The sequence below is a fragment of the Saccostrea echinata genome, unplaced genomic scaffold (genome assembly GCF_033153115.1).
Source record: "Saccostrea echinata isolate AGI-Se365-2 ecotype Australia unplaced genomic scaffold, CSIRO_AGI_Sech_v1 ptg000029l, whole genome shotgun sequence".
Taxonomy (NCBI): domain Eukaryota; kingdom Metazoa; phylum Mollusca; class Bivalvia; order Ostreida; family Ostreidae; genus Saccostrea; species Saccostrea echinata.
The window spans coordinates 37477230-37496355 of record NW_026889778.1 but is presented as its reverse complement, the minus strand read 5'-3'; the positions used below and the strand labels follow the sequence as shown (position 1 = coordinate 37496355).

Sequence of the window (19126 nt, the reverse complement as noted above, 5' to 3'; positions counted from 1 at the left end):
TGCATTGTTACAAGTCGAAATCGATATTTTATCATGGCTTGAATAATTTAATAATACAATGGAAAATCGTCCAACTTCAGAGAGAACTGAAATATGTAAATTGTCTATGCACACCAGGAATAGCCTTGCAGTATTTAATGTGCAGTGTTTCGCATTACAATTTCTTAAACGTTATGTCCATGGTAATATCTCTATTCTTAATTTTGGAAGCCAAAACGGCTAGGCCCTCCACCACCCCACCACCCCCAAGTCTCACCCCACCAATTTCACAACATATACAAGAATAGGAACGATTATATGATCAAATAAATGAAGGTTAATACTGACATTATGGCAATTAGACATAACTTCCTTTTTAATTTTGAGCATGATTTTAAAGCCTTTTTATATATAACTCTTTTTTAGCAAAGGTAAAAGATCCTAAGTTACAGAGCTTAATGCAAAGATATAATCGTATTGCTGAACACAATGCACATGTATTTTATCAATATGTACGGAATGAGGAATTAAATCATTTACTGCTAACATATGATAAATACTTATAAAGAGCAAAGTTTATTTCAGGGACCATATTTGAACCTAATGATTAGTGTGAGAGTCTTGTGACTTCCCACACGTCTCCTTACATTGTACTTCAAGTATCTCTCACGATTAACATGTACAGCTCAAAAAGCGTCTGTTGTCACTCATTTTGTTAGGTCAAGATGTACATTTTAAAAAGAAATACACTTATTTCAAGAAGCTATTTTGTACATTGTATCTCAAAAACTTAACCACATTCAATTTACCTTCAAAGGAACACTAAAGTATGCTGTTATATGTGAGAGGTGACACTTTTATTCGTATTAATTTTCGTAGCTCATCTTAACCAAAGGCTGAAGTGCACCTTATGTAAACATTAATGTAAGAATGACCCTTAATGTAAAAGTAAAAAAAAAAGATTAACAACAACAATGCATGCACATTAAGTATTTTTCTTTAAAAATAAGTTTTTTTTCAGTTTTATTTTCATAAATTTTGATTCCCCATTTCAGCATAAATATTTGGACTTTACGGACAAGATCCAGTAAATGTTTATGATGCTAAATTCTCATATCTGGTTTAAATCATATGATGTACCGCAGCATAAATTTTTCGGTAAATACAACAAAATGATGAACTGTCTTTTTACAATAAAAAAAATCATCTATAAATTTGGGACTTTTTTCATATCACACAAATCAAAATTATCCTGGTTGCATACTGTTTCTCAGAGAACGGTAATTTGTTTGTTCTTGACTTCTTTTTTATAAATTAGATTGAATATAGGTATCCAGATTACTTTTAGTATGATTTCAAATTGAATATCGTGAACATGTTTCACTTTCTACATAATTTAATAATACCTATAAAGTACGGTAAAAAATTATGACGTCATAATAGATCTGACTCCAAGAGGCTGTCTTAACTCATTTTCATTTATCGTAACTTTAAGAAATTGCGAAATTCTACATGTATTGTGTCTTTCACATTCGTATCTTTCTACAAAAACTCATATAACACCTTTGGTATTTATTCACACATCTCTTTGTCCCCGTACAAAATGTACCGAAATACAGCACCTATTGTACTGTTTAGCCGTCGTATATTTGTGAAGTTCAGCCTTTTTAATTCTTCTATATGACCAAGTTTATAGACATGTAGCCCGTAACTGTGAGACCATTTGTAATTCTGGTTATACAAAATCATTGCGTGTGGAAAGAAAACGCAATGATGATCTTGAACCTGAATTAAATCCTTATTCTCTTTGGCGAGCTTCATTGCCATAGTCACCGAGTTGTCTCCCCACTTCGCTGGATCATAAGATATGTAACTTTCGATCCATTTATTTATAAATTGGGAGTTCTTTGCTGCCAGAATTAATGCACTTCCAAGGGAACCATCATGCGCATTGCCCATTGTACATTCATTGTTTCTGAAGACATTTAGTGATCTTAGGATTATTTGATCTGTATCACAATATATGCCACCATACTCTAAAACATTGTATAATAATATGTTATCAGTATATCGAAATTGTTTTCCCCTCCAACTTCTGTATTCCTGAAATATTTCACAGAAAAGAATTAAACTTAAAGAGTAAGGGTTTAACCTTTATAGGAATATCATAATCTACTTTAAGCATAACTAAGAAAAAATTGTAGATAAAAAATCTTGAATCTTTCGGTAAAGTTTTTAAAAAATGATCAAATACAAGACAAAATTAGATGAACATTGCAATTTTAAAACAAAATTTAATTGCCTTGATTTTTTAAAGGGTAGTTCAAATGCATTTTTTTACTATCCTGAATTGCCTGTCGAATTTGTAACATCTCCTTGCATTTTAATTTTTTTTCTCTCAAGTCGGATAGAAAATGGAAAGTTTTTTCGTCGTGCGTGTCTGGATTATGAAATCTTGAAATCTTGCTTTTAATAAATAATGATAATTTTCAATTTAATAAGTTATATCTATGATGCTTGTGGTCTTACCTTTCAAAATAAGGAGTCGAACTATATCTGATTTATGTTGCACCCACGAAATACGTCTTCCTGAGATATATAATGGAGCTGAAACTCTAATATGAATTATATTGGGAATAACAGTGAGTAAAAGATCCCACAAGTCACCAAATGGTAAAAAATCAGAAAAGAGTAAAATTAAACAAGGCTTTTGCTTTTTATAAGCACTATAGAAACTAACGAAATGAATAAGCTCAAAATTTTGTATTCCAAACCAAATGTAGTGTATTATGTTCGGTACAACTCCTTCACCAGAACAAAATTTGAAAATGATTAAGTTAATGCATCTGTTTGGAAATTCAAACACCGGAAGCGATTGGTTGAAATTTGTCACGGCGTTAATAGATACATTACTGCTGTTACACATTGGAATAAGCTGTTTTCTACCATCTATTGAACGTTTGTAGAATTCAGAATTTATATTTAGGCACTGTCGAGTTGATTTAAATGTCCAGTCGCCTCCGCCTATGGCTTGGATATCTAAATGGAATTGAAAAAGCAATCACATGGAATATTATATGCCATCAATAACAAACATGAAAGATATTTCTAACAAAGGGTTATATATTTTTAGTTTTAATTACTAATATTTAATTCCTTGGGTTTAATTTATTTCAATATTAAACATTACATAATTTTCACTATTTTTAAATCTTCCTGTCATTACGTTTTCGCGTAGAAAATGGTTTAAAATGTCAAAAGATGAGTTTTAATGATATTTTTGTACAATATCCCCCATTTACCTACCTCCATAATACTTTTGATAAAGAGCCATTTCTCTTTCTTTCAATACTGATAACATTTCAATGTCACATGATTGTTCTTGAATCACTGTGACAGTATTTCTAGAATCCCGGAAAAGGAGAACCATGATAAGATAGAAAACTACCGGCAATAAAAGAAGACCTCCACATGATGGTACTATTCTGCAATATGGTAAGTTTAAAGGTTTAAGATGGTTTGAAATGCAGATAAAAAGTTAGATAAAAAATAAAAATATAAAATAGATAAATAGATTTCCACATTCTTTCAAAAAAAAAAAAAAAAAAAAAAAAAAAAAAAATCAAGTAGGAGAGGATACATTTTTGAAACCGTAATTGAACATATTATACATGTCTCATTGAACACATAATGTAAAGTTATGCAAAACATCTGAAAATGGAGTATCCTGAAGTTTCATAAAAATAATAGTTAAGCAACTTTTATTGTTAATCAAACTGTAAACGCACATTCGACCCTATATATTGATCCCCCTGAAAACAGAAAAAAGTAAACATACGTCACTTCATAAATTAAGTGTTATGATTAGGATTAAAAGTGACCTTCAAAATTAAGGCACCAGCTAGCTTCTGGTTGAAATAGTTTTTTTTTTTTAATTTCGGAAGTAAGCAAGAACTCAATTTTATTCATTTGGGGAGAGAAAGAAAGATGGAGTTGGGGGCAAAATGATCACAATGGGGATTCAAAGTTATGCAATGGAATGAATAGGAAAAGATCTTTTAAAAATCTTATTCTCAGATATAGCAGTGCTATGATTAGTTATATTAATATGCAGGTATCCTTAGGAAGTGCAAACTCAGATTTGTTCAAATTACTTGCCCTAAGGATAAGATGGGACCACAATATGGGTCAAATATTTACATAGAAATATATTAAACTAAATCTAAATTGTCTCAATCAACAACACAAAGATTAATATTAATATGCAAACATCTTCAGGTATTGTTCATTTCAGTTCGAATCATCGTACTGGGGTTAGGATAAGGCCCCTGTTAGGTATAAAAGTTTACATAGAAGTATATAGAAAACAAATCAACAAAAAAAAGTCTTCTAATAAAATAGCAAGAATACTCTTATAAGCATGCAGTCATCCTAAAGTAGTACATATTCAAGCGTTCGAACCATGACCTCTAGGATATTAGAGTGTGGACATATAAGGCACAATTTAATAAGGGACACAATTTAACTTGAGAATAGATCTGGAATTAAGTCATGACTTATTGTGTCTAGGGTGGGGTAACAATAAATGAAGAAAAACTATATTGAAAAGTAAAAAAATATATTTTTGAAATCTTTCTTGAAGAAAAGCAGGGTCAGGTTGGTTCACGTAACCATTTCACCCATATGTCTTATGAAACGAAGCTGGAAGAAGAGATTAACATATGTAGAAAAACATAATTATGAATGCTTTAGATATCATATAATTTCAAGAGATTACTGTTTTTTTTTTATAGAAGAAGTATTTTGGCATTTGTTTGCAAATTAAAATACACGGAAATGAATATTGCCATTGTCTGTCTTCCATAATTTACATGTCACCATCCCGTTCTTTTCTTTTCTCATTGTATGTTTGTACATATGTTTATGCCTCTCATTTTTGCTATTGTATCATACATTTATTATTTTTTCACAACTATGACGACTTACTTATACTGTACGTCATGTACCATTGATGTTGGTGTTAGCGAAATAAGTGAACTTTTAAAAACTCAGTATGTAATTGTGGATAAACTATACGTACATGTACAGATACGTTGTAACTAGTATATTTTCTTATTGTTATGATCAGAAGTTAGTCATATATCTCTGATTAATATTAAAAAAATGTTCCCTATTTGGCCCTATCTCAATATTATTTCTTCAATTGTATTGAGTGAACTTAATTAATTCAACCCCTTACAAGAATATTTCCTCAAATCCATATTCTACTTTCAACCTCATGTATTCTATCCATCAAAGATAATTGTGAAATTATTATCATTAAATATTTCTTTAAACATTATGATAATAATTTCACAATAATAACTTGATATTTGAGAGAGAGAGAGAGAGAGAGAGAGAGAGAGATTAAAGTGCGATTAAAGATACATATTGCAATGGAATACAGAGTGTATTTGTGAAAAAAAATGATATCACAAGGTTGTACGACGAAAATAAACTGCACAGAAATTGACAACTGATTGAACGTTTTAGGAATCGCCTTAGGTAATAAACATATCTTGAAAATAAGATCAGTTGATTATTTTGTCGGCTTATTTATTAAATATGATATACAATGACATTTAGAATGGGATTTAAACAAAAGTACACAATTATAAGTAACATACAAGAATATATAACTATAAGTAGTTGTTTGACTTCTTGAAATTTATTACATGAGGGAATTATACAAGAAACGTGTTCATAAACAATCGTACAAAAGCATGATTTGAGGAAAAAAAACTCTCGAGCAAGAAGATAGGTGTCATTAAAATAATATCATTTTATATGTAAATAACAAGAGTTATTAATTTAGGATTTATTTTTGGGTTAATTTGTTTCTCAAACTTAATTTTCCTTAACGTTCTTACGCACACTAGTATCTACCATATTTTACATAAACATCAAAACAAATTTACCTGCACTTTGTCAGCAAATTCATACTTTCCTCCTCCCAAACTTTTCCAGACAAATCAGAACATTTATATTGCAGAGTTCTTGCATATTTCGCACACTAAGAGAATTTATCATTTTCACACATTGAACAGAAATGAAAATATATCCTCTTTAAGTTTAAAACAGTTAAATGCATGACTAATTAATGCATTTTGTTGACGTACACACATTGTGTGTAACGGTGCATATACAACATCTGGATAATCACGCTTCAACAGTTAATTCAAGTGCAACTTAAGAAAGCACTGCGCATTTTTTAATGTGTGACAGTTGTGAAAAGGAATTTATTAGTAAAATTTATAAAACGGGAGATAAAACAAGATCACAATTATTTTAAGTTGCATTTATATTAGTTAAGAATTTGTTAGAAAGTAATGAAAATACATAGAAAAAAGACATTTAAAGAATGATTTTAAGTTTATTTTGAGTTATTGGTGTATATTTACATCCAATGAATATTATCTCCTTCATTTCTTAAATAAACCTTACGCGGGTTATGTATATTGTCTGCAACAGCTTCAACATCAATTCCCGTACTTACAACCAAAGAAAGCATTTTATTGTTTAAAAGAATCACACAGACTTGTGACATAGGCATATTTCATGAAAAAAATATGCCCACGTGCAAGTCTGTGTGATTTACCCACCAATAACTCACACAAAACTTAAAAACAATCCTTATATTTACGCATACATTTTCATGTTTAAAAGCAGCAAAAATACACTCAATGTTTGAATTTCTCCCTGCCCTATCGTTATGTTGTTATCAACGTCTCTGTTGCTTCATTGTGACGTCACTTTAGTGCGAGTTTCTACTATCAGCCATCGTTAATTTCAGATGGCTGAAACACACAATAAAATATCCAAAATAAGATTAGACATACACATGAAGAAAATATTTTATACACAATTCTATTAAACAATAAGTCAATATAGTAGGGGAAAACTCAAAAAATATGTATACAAAATTTACATATACATCAATGCCAAGGCATTGTACCTTGGTGGAGTCGGCAAAACTTCTTAGAATAGATAACAATAATTGCAGTAAAAATAACACATCAAAAACAATCACAAATTTAAACAGTTCAACTTCAAATAAGTACGCTTAACCCAGATTGAAAACTTATCACAAAAATATCACTGTCGATGACGTAACTCCTTCCGCTTTTTCACATTTGAAAAAAAAAGGTTTCTCACTGTTCCACAAGGTCGACACCTTTATTCAACGAAACATTTAATAAATAAGACAGATCTTTTTCAACGGGATGTAAAGACAATGTATCTGTACATATACATGAAATATGTGGAGATAACGAACAGTATTCGAACTCAAAATCCGTTAAACATTAATAATAGGAGCAGAGGAAACACGGACCTCTAAGACATCAGAGGTGGTATCAGGTGCTATGGAGGAGTGAGCATCCCCTGCCGACCGGTCACACCCGCCGTGTGCTCTTTGTCATGATCGGGAAATTACGGAAAAATCCGCCGACAATTCAGTGTGTAAATAATAGCCTAACACTTAATATGAAAAACGTCAGTCAGCATTTGACTTAATGATAGATTGTATTTGCTGACAAGGTCATTGTATCGACCATAGAACTTACGAAATGATGACTTTAAACGAGACTGCTGATATTCTTGTTTCATCAATTTGTTTGTCAATAACTTTCCTCGTTTTAGAAATTGTTCATACGTAGAGCATGCTCTGGCGTATCAATCAACTGAGAGACATAAACCCCGTATGTAGGTCATAAGGGTATATTGCTGCATAGGTAGGGGAGTTGACGATTGAAAAGTTAAAGTCATCACGTTTATCATAAAGCTTTGTTGTTAGATTACCATTAACGTCTTTTTCCAATAAAATATCCAAATATGAAACAGATGTGTCAGACTCTGTGGTATCTTTTATCTCAAGCTCACCGGGATATATCGTGTCGACAAAAGAATGGAAATAACCATTGTTAATTGACAATACGTCGTCGATATATCTAAATGTTGAATTGAAGGTCACAGCAAGTGTTATCTTCTTTTCACGTAAAAGATTTTGAACAAATTCTACTTCATATGAATACAAAAAAGGTCTGCTAATAACGGGGCGCAATTGGTACCCATGGGAATTCCAATAGATTGTTGAAAGACCTGGTCTCCAAAAACCACATAGATATTGTCAATCAGAAACACGAGCATCTTTTTAATTTCAACTTCAGAGTACTTGTGTGTACAATCAGATTGTTTTTTAACAAAATAATTTTGCAAATGACCAATGACAAGGAAAGTAAATTTACGAGTTCCATTTTTATTGAAAAAGCAGCTGTCAACGAAGTCAGAAAGTCTGGACTTTAATTTATCGTGGGGAATTGTTGTACATAGAGTTGAAAAGTTTCAAGTTTTATGTTGTTGATTTTGGTAAAATTTTGTGATTTCAAATGTTCCAAAAGTTCCTTGGAATTTTTTAGTATCCACATCTGATTTACATCACTTCTCAAATATATTGTTGCACAGTACTCTTGAAGTTTCTCTTTCACTACTGTTAATATCTTAGTGAGGAGTAAAGAAAGAGGCTTGGTAGAACATTTACTGGAACCCGCTATGTATCTTTGTAAGGATTTTTAGGAAGTTTTGGAATCCAGTATAGATATGGTAGTTCAAATTCATTTTTGGTTTTTGGGAATATTAAAAACATTCAAAACTGAAATATGATTTTGAAGAATTTCCTCCTTAGAAAGGGAGCTATTGGTATAAGTTGGATTACCACTTGTAGAATTAAATCCCAGTTTTTTTTTTCTAAATAATCAAAATTAAATTATTGCCATGTTTTATTTCAAAAACAAAAAGAACTTTGATAGAATTTTTTTTAAAAAAATACCCCCCTCCCTATTTTTTTAAATGCTTTACTGTGTCAGCAGAGAAAAAATTTCTTCCAAATTAATTGTAATTTTCAAGCTGTTGTTTGTAGCATAAAATACTTAAGAAATGACTATACAGTATCAAAAAATTTGGTGAGTTTATCAAAAAATTAAACTGAGTAAAATGTTTACTCAGCTTTGTAAGGGTAATATAACTATGTGCTAACACGATGTATCTTCCATAAATTTTGAGTCATTTTTTCCTGCATTATTAGTTCAGAAACTTTATTGAAGTAGCTGTTACTTTGTTGATAACAAGCACATGCAAAAACAAACAATTATACATGTAAACAGTGCAACCGTAAAATAATAACATTTTTCTCCTCCGTTTTTTCTTAATTATCCTGTCATCGACATGTGTAACAAGAGAGAAAAACCTTCCCACTTCCTCCAGAATTTAATAGTAACAACAGTGACTAGGGACAAGCCACTTATTTAATAATAATTATTAAATAAGTAATTATTGCTTCTGGTTTTAATTTATTCTTTGACCTTGGTTGAAAAATGTAATTCAAGATGTCGTGTACCAATGTATATTGATTACCTTCATACAGTATTGCTTTCGTTCTCTTTAGGTCATTTGGAAGCGTGCTATCTTGTAAATATTTGTACATGAGTTTAAAATAGGGACAATATTGTCGTTTTTCTTTACTTTTGTCATTCTGGTTTCCAACATTGCTATTTTGTTTTTCCATTTCGGATAGAGTGTCATTCATTTCATTTCCAAGGAACAGTATTGTGCCATATATTTATGAACAAACGTCGGCGACGTCACGTAAATTGACGTAAACAGATGAGCTACAGGGAATGTTATAGCCATAACAGGACACTAAATATTGATAATAAAATAATAAAACTTACCTTAATATTTTGTAATATTGCCCTTGGCACTGACTACAAGTCTTGTACGTAGGTTGTTTGGATGGCTGTCCAAATATGGCGAATTTCACGTTCCAGGTCCGAAGCATTGTTTATATTTAAAATTCGTTGCCTCAATTTATTTTTTAATAACAACGGTCAACAGTTTTCTTTTATATTACAATCGGGTAATTGTGCTGGCCATGTCATCCAGTTAATGGCATTTTTCTGCTTAAATTCAGTAACAATCCGGGCCCGATGAACGGGCGCGCTGTCACCTTGAAAATTAAAATTGTTTGTTGGAAAATGCCGAGCTACAGAGGGCCAAAGTTCTGAATCAAGTATGTCTATGTATTTTTGTGCAATGATATTACCATCTTAGACACAAATTGTCCCTACACCATGTCAAGTTATGCATCCCCAGATCATCAAACTTACTTTGACTGGCGGACCAGGACATAAACACTCGGGCATCCATTCTTCACCGGACGTCTCCATACATACACACGGTTACTTTCTCCTATTCTTACCTAACATTCATCTGTGAATATCACTCTATCCCATTATCCTTCAACTCTCCACAATCTCTTTCCTCTTGCCCACGTCACACGTTTTATTGCGGTTCTCGTCGCGAATACGGACCTTCTTTCCTAATTCTCCTATGATAATTATTTTCATGAATACAATCGTCTCTTGACTGTTCTCTGTGAAACATGAGAATGCCTACCCTGATTGATAATATCGGTAATGCCAGCTAACGGAACAGTACGTTTGGTTTTTTACAACTCTTAGAAGTTTCGTAGTTTCGCGGTCGTCCATCTTTCGTTTTCTGCCACTTCTTTGGGACTTTTCCACCGAACCTCTAGCTAAATAGCGTTGTACAACTGCATACACACTGTTCCGAGGAATGTTCAACTCACGGCCTATTGCTGCATATTTTTGTCCTAACAGATATTTGTCAACAATCATTTGTTTCACAGGGGTAGAAAATTCTTTGCATTTCCCCATGTTTACATTGACGAGACATTTTCGTTTTCAGCTGACGTCATATTTTACAAATGACGTCATTGATCGATAGTGGAAATTGCTGGCTATTTATAGAAGTAAGAATCTTGTATGGTATGATTGTGTAATTGCGAGAAACCTTTTTAATGATTGTTTAAAAATCATAACGCTATTTTTACATTTCTTCATAAATATATGGCATAATACTGTATGTTGCTGATTGTAATTCGGAAATATAAGTGTAACCTCCATTATCTCATGCAGACACTGCACAAAATACGAGGGGTGATCAAAAAGTTCGCGAATTATCTCTATATTTACAAAACCACAATTCAGATCAGAATGAATTTGGCACACATATAGTCAAACACTTGTTCTATAAATAGCACATGTTATATAATGTTTAGCTCTGCGTTTGTGACGTCAAAACGAACGGCTGTAAAGTTAAACTTATATCTCGGAAATTCCTTTGCTGTTGAATATGATAATTTGTACAAGATTTATGAAGATCAAAGAGTTTTCAGAAGATTGTTTTAGTGAAGGCAGGGAAATGGTTAAAAATGATGTTTGTTCTTGCTAATGCAAGCCGGTAAAAAGATGTGTCATTAATTGAGCAATTTGTTTTGAAAGATCACCAAGTTACAATTAGAAAAATAGTTGAATATCTGAACAATAATATAATTATTAAATTCCTAAAATATCGTTTACTTTAGACTTTAGACATATGAGATATTAAAAAAAAGAAGCTAAGGCGCCCATACTTTTTCCACATTGGATAAACGATGCTCCTGGGACAGAGGACTCGGGATTTGATGGTCATCATGCTAATTCTGGGAAGGGATATCCTTATTCACTCATCCTATTGCCGAGATTTGGCCATTTCTGACAGATGGTCTGTTCTTGTTATAAAGAATAACTTGCATGGTAAGAAATATAAGACTCGGAAAAATCTCTTATCTTCCGTGAACAGCCCGCTACGGAGCATGTCACGTGACCGCCTGGATCACGTGATTCGCGCATGGGCTGTGCATTAAAATCGGAGAGGACTACTTTAAAAAAAATAATGAACACTAAAACCTCATTTTATTTCTTTTAAGGAAGTAATTCAATTAGTTCGCGAAATTTTTGATTACCCCTCGTATAGCGTTTAATTAAATTAAATTTGATTAAATTTCTCTTATACTTGAAGTTTAATATAAAATAGGAATTTAATGAAAAATTTTACCTTAAAGTATAATGGCGTTTAATTTACGGAATGATATAGGATTACATTATTATTTGTTTCGGGAGTGTCCGTGTGTTTTGAATAAGGCCTTATAGACAGTGCATCACAATTCTGGTGTTTTATTTCTGGTAGATCTTTTACTTCAATGGAATATTCTTGGAATTGAATTTTAATGCCCATCTTATTAATCTCGCATTCGTGTGTTTGATTGTTTTGACCAATTTAATGCCTTGTGGTCGGTGTTAAAAAAATATTGTTTGACAAGTATACATGAAAGTACGTTATTGCTGATACTAAGGAAAACACTTAATGTTCGATCACGGAATATACTTTTTTCATATTTATTCAGAGTTCTTCCTCCGTATGCAATTACATGTTCTTAATTATCATCTCCTATTTGAGACATCAAATATCCTATAGCCATTCCCGATACGTACGTCACATGATAAACTAAATGGTTTTTGAAAATCTGGATAGGCTAAGACTGATGTCGTTGTTAAGGCTTGTTTCAGCATATCAAAAGTAATTTGACAATCTTTGGTCCATTTAAAAGGAGTTAGTCTTTAGTTAATAACCTATTTAAAGGCATGCAATGCGATTTTTGAATACACTTTTACAAACTTCCGATAATAATTTGCCATTCCCAGAAATCTTCGGATATCATGCTGATTTTGTGGCAACGGAATGATTAAACCGCGTCAGTTTTCGATGGGTCGACTTTTATTCCATCTGTAGGTATTATATGACCCAAATATGTGACCTCTGGTTTTGCAAATAACATTTCATTGGTTTTAAAGTCGGGTTTGCTTGTCGTAAAGGGTCAAAAACCAAATAAAGATGTTTCAAATGATTTTCTAAAGTATCTGACCATACAATGATGCCATCGATATAAACCAAACAAAGCATTTTAGAACCATATTCATGAGCATTTGAAAAGTGCAGGGGCATTTACACTACCAAAAGGCATTCCTGTGAATTGATATCAATTATCACGCGTAATGAACGCGGTTTTGTGTTTTCATCTAATGCGACTTGCCAATAACCTGAAGCCAAATCCAAAGTAGAAAATATTTTTGCTTTATTTTGTCCAATTGCATCAAAAACATCTTCTAGTCGCACTGTTTGAACCGGGGTCAGTGAGTTTAATTTTTCAAAAATCAATTGCAAATCTATATTCTCTGTTTGGCGTTTTGAGTAAAACAACTGGTGACGCGAATTATGAAGTACTCTCTTTAATTATGTCATATTTGAGCATCTCATTTATTTGTTTTTCAATTTCTCTCTTAGCCTTTGGAGAAGTACGGTATGGTTGTGATTTAACTGGTTTATCATCTTGAGTGATAATTGAATGACGATAAAAATTACACTTGCCCAGTTCTGATAAATTGTTTGCAAAGACATTACTGTTTTTGTTTATAAATATTTAAAAAATATCTTTTTTCTTTCTCAGACAGAATGGAAGATGTTTAATCCAGAGGTACCGATTTGTATTTTGGGGTCACCTTTGCGTTTTGTTGATCAAAAGAAAATACGTTTGCGTCATCAATAGGATTCTATTATTGTTCCAGCAGGAATGTTTAACTGATCATTGGCTGTATTTGCGACATGCATAAACATTTGTATGTTTCTTTATAACCACACATTTGCAACCGTGATACTTTTTTTGTTTATTAACCTTTGGTTCTAATAGTATGGTGGCATATTTCCGCCCACTAAATGCAAGATAAATTATATTAACATAGGAGAAAAGTATGTCAACATGCAAAATAATTATGTTTACTTGCATGATAATTTTGTTGACATGCAAGTTACCAATCTTTTTAGAGAATCTAATTTTAATGTTTGTAAACTATGGTGTATGGTGGCATATTTCTGCCCCCTACATGCAAGATAAGTTATGTTAACATGCGAGAAAAGTATGTCAACATGCAAAATAATTACGTCTACATGCATAATAATGATGTTGACATGTAAGTTACCAATCTTTTTAGAGAATTTTATTTTAATGTTGGTAAACTTAATTACTTGATGTGATGATGTTCCCCTTACCCGGTTTTACTGGAAATTTCTGAACCCTTTAACAAATGTTCAGTAATACAAAGGAAGTGTTTTTATAGTTATAGCATAATTCACTATTCCTTTCAAGTACTCTACGGGTCCAGTACAATCTCTTGATTTAGCTATATAGCTTGAAATAGCTATAATAGCTTTATCATGCTATTCAAAATAGCTCGATAAAGCTATTTATGTGCAGTTTTTCACAAAAAATGTTTTTTGTAAGAAATAAAAAAAAAGTCGCAAGTATTTGACTATGCATATATATGTACTATGAGCTATCAAAAAAGCAACCCAAATTAAAGATAGTTCTAACATTGCAGCTTTTGAGTACTTTTAAGGATACACCAAAGGTTTCCAAATGCCAGAATTTAATTGGCATGTAATTCTTTCATTATCAAAGATAACATAATAAAAGTATGTATCATTTGAAAGCTTGTTAAATTTACTATTTAATTATCCTAATTTAAACTTTAATTAATAACTTATTCAAAAATTATTTAAATATTAATGTAAATTTTAGTGCTTAAATATTTTATAAATCAACTTTTTTGTATTTAACCCCTCAAAGTGGTCATTTTACCTCAAGGTAGACTAAAGATTGAACTTAAAAACCGTATCTCAGATTTTTGATAAATCTTCTAATTCAAAAGTTACAGCCATTTGTCCTTCAATGTTACCAATTTATTAGCCTAATTTAACATTTCCCTCAATAATTCCAAAACTAAGCTAGATATCAAAAATCTGAGATACGGTTTTGTGAACACACATTTGAGAAGCAACCCATCCAATTTTCAGAGAAATTGGTCCATAAATAAGGGAGCTGAATCCTTTGAAATAATACCACAAACTGTCTGATCTTACTTTACAGTAGAGGGCAAAAACCCATTACACAACAAAATCTGCCAAAGCTAGGAATATATGACACCTTGGAGATTCAGCTTTGGATACCTGCCACTTAGCCATATTTCCTATGCATATTCACAAGAATGGGAGGTTCTTTTCTGTATTTAGATGCTTTTAATTAAGTAAAATAGGTTCAATTCTGAATCAGAAAGATTTCCCGGCAAAATGGCAAGAGCTAAGCTCCACCTCCTATTTTATGGTCATCAGTGATCTGTTAGATCTCTTTCTCTAAATCTAGAGTCCCTGTAGTTTAATTACTGATAACCTCTGTGTGGCTAGTGAAGAATTCCCCAAGTGGTCACAGTGATTTATTGCGTCTTTCATGAGCAGGCAGTCACAGATCAAATCAGAAGCTTCAATAACGGAACATTCACATGTGGTAGTGTTTATGTTTCAATATTGTTCAATAATTAGAAAACCATTTCATAATTACCAAGAATTTTACATGCATTATAAAGCAGTGATTAACTTCTTTTTCTTGGCCAAAAATCTCAAAATTGTTGAAAATCTTGAAAAAAGCCTTTGGTGTATCCTTAAGCAAAAGATGAATTTCCATTGTTTGAGTAACTGTAAACTACCTTGTGTGCATTGTGGCATGGATAAGTATGATTGCTTCTCATTGTGTTGAATTATTACCAATCAATTATCTTATTGAGCATAACTGACCTCCTTTATAATTTCATTGAAGAAGTAACTGTATCAATTGCTTTATATAGCCTCAAAACTTTTAAAACTTTGAGTACAAAGTCTCTGAGGGAGACGCAATTTGATGAGTGATTTTTACATGCATTATTTTCATCAGAATTCAAGGTTGAACATTATCACCGCACCAAGGTGCAGCTTTTTGTACATGCTGAAAAAATAATACATTTAAGAAAAAAGTGTGATAAAATAGCTAAATCAAGCTATTCTGAATAGCTTAATCAAGCTTAATACCTAAATCAAGAGATTGTGTCAGACCTGCACCACAGCTGTACAGTACACAAAGACTCAACATACTATTATCAGATTATAGTCAGTTAACTACATCATGTACATATAGAGAAGTTGTTTTTCCTTTTATATTTTTCTTTTTCTCTCATTCTGTTGCAATGATTATATTACAGCTTCATCCAAACTTTTACTTCTGACAACTATTTAATTGTGTGTATGAGTAATGCTTGTTCAGAATCTAAGCAGGATGGAAACCTTCCAAGTTGATGACCAAGTGTTATACTCAGGGTTGTCTCTAAGACCCGGGGGCCGGGGAATTTACCCACCTATAATGATGTAATCCCTCCGGTTATTTCGGTATTCCTCCTAAACTCCCCAGTATGGGAGGAACCCCAGTTTTCCCTCTACTTTTTAAATGTCCCCTTCTTTTTCAATTGTTCGGGACAACTCTGATTATACACACACCTTTACCAGTCAAATAGTACTGTTAACAAAATATCCTTTAAAAGAATGAATGAAGACAAGTTTCTGAATGAATTTACACTAACATACATGTACTATTGTTCCTACCTACAGTGATCCTATGTTTAAGGCTCATTTTAGAATGAGCCGTACATCTTTTGAGGTAAATTGTGTCTTTAGGCATTGTCAAAACAATTAATGATACCCAAAAGTCATTGCTTTGTAGAAAAAGAAATGGAATTTAATACATAAGTTGGACTGTCTGAAAATATAATACCTACAGGTGTAATAACTTTAAAAAACCCCAAATTTTTGTCAATGGATAAATTACATTTCATCACTGATGAAAATTTAATAATGATATAAATATGTGACATTTAGTAGTGATGGGCATACGTAAATCCAATTCTTTTATTATACCCCCGCTCCGAAGGAGAGGGGGGTATACTGTTTTACCCTTTTGTGTCTGTCTGTCCTTCCGTCTAGCTGTCTGTGTGTGTCTGTCCGTAACAAAATCGGTCGCAGTTTTCTCAGCAACTACTCATCGCAGATGCTTGAAATTTTAGCACAGTCTTTGTTTAGGCATGACATATGGTGGGATTCATTTCTGTATGAATCCGATGTCAACTTCCTGTTTATCCGTGCATCTGTCTGTACCATACATAACAAATTTTGGTCGCAGTTTTCTTAGCAACTACTCATCACAGATGCTTGAAATTTTAGCACACTCTTTGTTTAAGCATGCCATATCTTAGGATTCATTTTTGTACGAATCTGATGTCAACTTCCTGATTATCACTGTGTCTGTCCATAACTGAACTTCTTCATTCACATCAGAGCGGGGGTATTATTATTGTGCACTGGCTCACAGACTTCTTGTTTGATAATTCATGCTTCCAAATACATGTATAAATCACAAAATACTTGCATTTATGTGTACAGGACTTAATGCTAACTTTATTTGTTTATACTGATATTAATAGTTGGGACATTGCAGAAGAAATATACAAGTCATTTACATTGAAAATGTAATTTTTTCTGCAATAATTGCAACCGATGATCCAGGGGCCTCTGTGAAATAAAGAAAAAAGAAACTAAACATGGAAGCAGTCATGTGGAATCTTGAATTGAAGTGATCAATTTGTTTGCATTGACTTTTAAGTCTGTATTGTGCATTTCTTGATGGGTGCTTACATGTATTTACATAGATTAATTTTTCATGATACAAATAAATGTATTGATGCAACTACATGTGCATTGCAATACTTTAATTCCATTATTTTATAAGTAAGTTATTAATATTGACAGAACACTTACTGCCTTCCCTCCTTAGAGAGGTTATTTTTATTTTTTCAGTATATTGGCAGAATAACTCCCGGACTATGGGGTAAAGCATGGACTTAATCATATCATGATTTTAACCCAAATTTAATCTACAAAAAATTATTTTTATAAGAGGGAGAGAGAGAGCATACGAAAAAAAAAGATGTACTGGTTTTTAGAGGGTTGAAGTGGAGTGCTCAAATAACTCCTAAAAAGCCATCATAAAGATTGATTGATTGTATGTTGTTTAACATGTTGTTTAACGTCCCATTCGAGAATTTTTCACTCATATAGAGACGTCACCATATACCGGTGAAGGGCTTCAAATTTTGACCTTTACTCGGCACTCAGGGCCATTGAGCAGTGAGGGATCTTTAACGTGCCAACGCCTGCCGTGACACGGGGCCTCGGTTTTTAAGGTCTCATCCGAAGGACCCGCAACTTTCGCAGCTATGTTAAGGCTTCCCGAAGCTTTAAAATGCGCTAAAAACATAATATGTCATTGCGAGGTCGGTTTTGGTTTTAATTTATAAGTACTGAACTTTAGTACTTCCAATGTATATAGAGGGTTTCCTCGGCTATATATTAACATATTTGTTATGATATCACATGACTTTGTTAATCACATGACGGTCATTTATGATTTTTTTGAAGTGTTTCATATAAATCTCTTCGGCACAGCTGATTAACATAATAATTATTAACATTTTGTAATATAAATAAACTCAACGTATCCTTGTGTATCCGAAATTTGCTTGGGAAAAGTCACAGTATTACTTAGATACAAAATATTCACTGAGAAATTCAACTTACCTACAAATTTGAGGGTATTTTCCACACAATATCGTAATCTGTATTAAAATAAAGCCAACACACATTTTTCCCAAGCAAGATTCAGTTAGAGAACAACCTCTTCTTACAGATTTCCACAAAAATTCTCAGATTAATCCTCATTAATCACCTGCGCCAGACTCTTTTATATACACAAAATAAATTCTACCTTCAACCACGGGTATAAAACAGAGTACATTTCAAAAGTATATTTTTCATAAGCATTTTGAACATGCTGAATTTCAATCAAGGGTAGGTAAGCGGTGTATTTTTAAAATATTCGGACATAAAGGACTTAAAAAACCTTTAACGACCCGTGAGTTTTGCAATAGCTATCTAGTATTTTAGATGCAGTTTGAAATAAAGTGTAAAATTCATGACACTCTCCCTGCATAACATCTCAAGTTTGTAGTGACTTGACGTCATTTTCCATTATGACGTCATATTTTGGTAGTTCAGAGATGTGAAGGCACAGAGTGCAATGTGATATTCTTCGGGAAGCCTTAACCTACCTGCGTTCACTTCAAAGTGCCGAGCGCATGGCGAAGGAACAGTTGCTACCCATTTTATCGACTTAGGTCTGTTGCGGTCGAGATTCTAACTCACGACCTCCCCATCACGGAGCGAGCGCTCTACCGACTGA

At 32.5% G+C, this 19126-nt stretch overlaps 1 protein-coding gene across 3 annotated transcripts; it reads right to left on the bottom strand.

Moving 5' to 3' along the window:
- Nucleotides 1-278: 278 nt before the first annotated feature.
- LOC133194798 (uncharacterized) lies at nucleotides 279-11623 on the bottom strand. Of its 3 annotated transcripts, XM_061330709.1 has the most exons (5): nucleotides 11510-11623; nucleotides 3286-3464; nucleotides 2926-3018; nucleotides 2509-2568; nucleotides 279-2015 (listed from the first exon to the last, which is right to left on the bottom strand). In XM_061330709.1, exons 1-5 carry the CDS (start codon nucleotides 11569-11571, stop codon nucleotides 1552-1554), a joined length of 858 nt encoding a protein of 285 aa, XP_061186693.1. In that variant the 5' UTR covers nucleotides 11572-11623; the 3' UTR covers nucleotides 279-1551. The 3 variants fall into 3 exon arrangements, with proteins under 3 accessions (XP_061186693.1, XP_061186691.1, XP_061186692.1); XM_061330707.1 differs by having other exon boundaries at nucleotides 2509-3018; XM_061330708.1 differs by lacking the exon at nucleotides 11510-11623 and adding an exon at nucleotides 5937-6100 and having other exon boundaries at nucleotides 2509-3018.
- Nucleotides 11624-19126: the final 7503 nt, after the last annotated feature.

Coding starts and splice junctions, on each gene's coding strand:
- LOC133194798 (XM_061330707.1), bottom strand. CDS start 11,571: ATGATGACCATCAAATCCCGAGTCCTCTGTCCCAGGAGCATCGTTTAT. Junction 3,019..3,285: donor TTATCAAAAGTATTATGGAG/GTAGGTAAATGG, acceptor AATTCCATTTAG/ATATCCAAGCCATAGGCGGA. Junction 2,016..2,508: donor TCGACTCCTTATTTTGAAAG/GTAAGACCACAA, acceptor ACAATGTTTTAG/AGTATGGTGGCATATATTGT.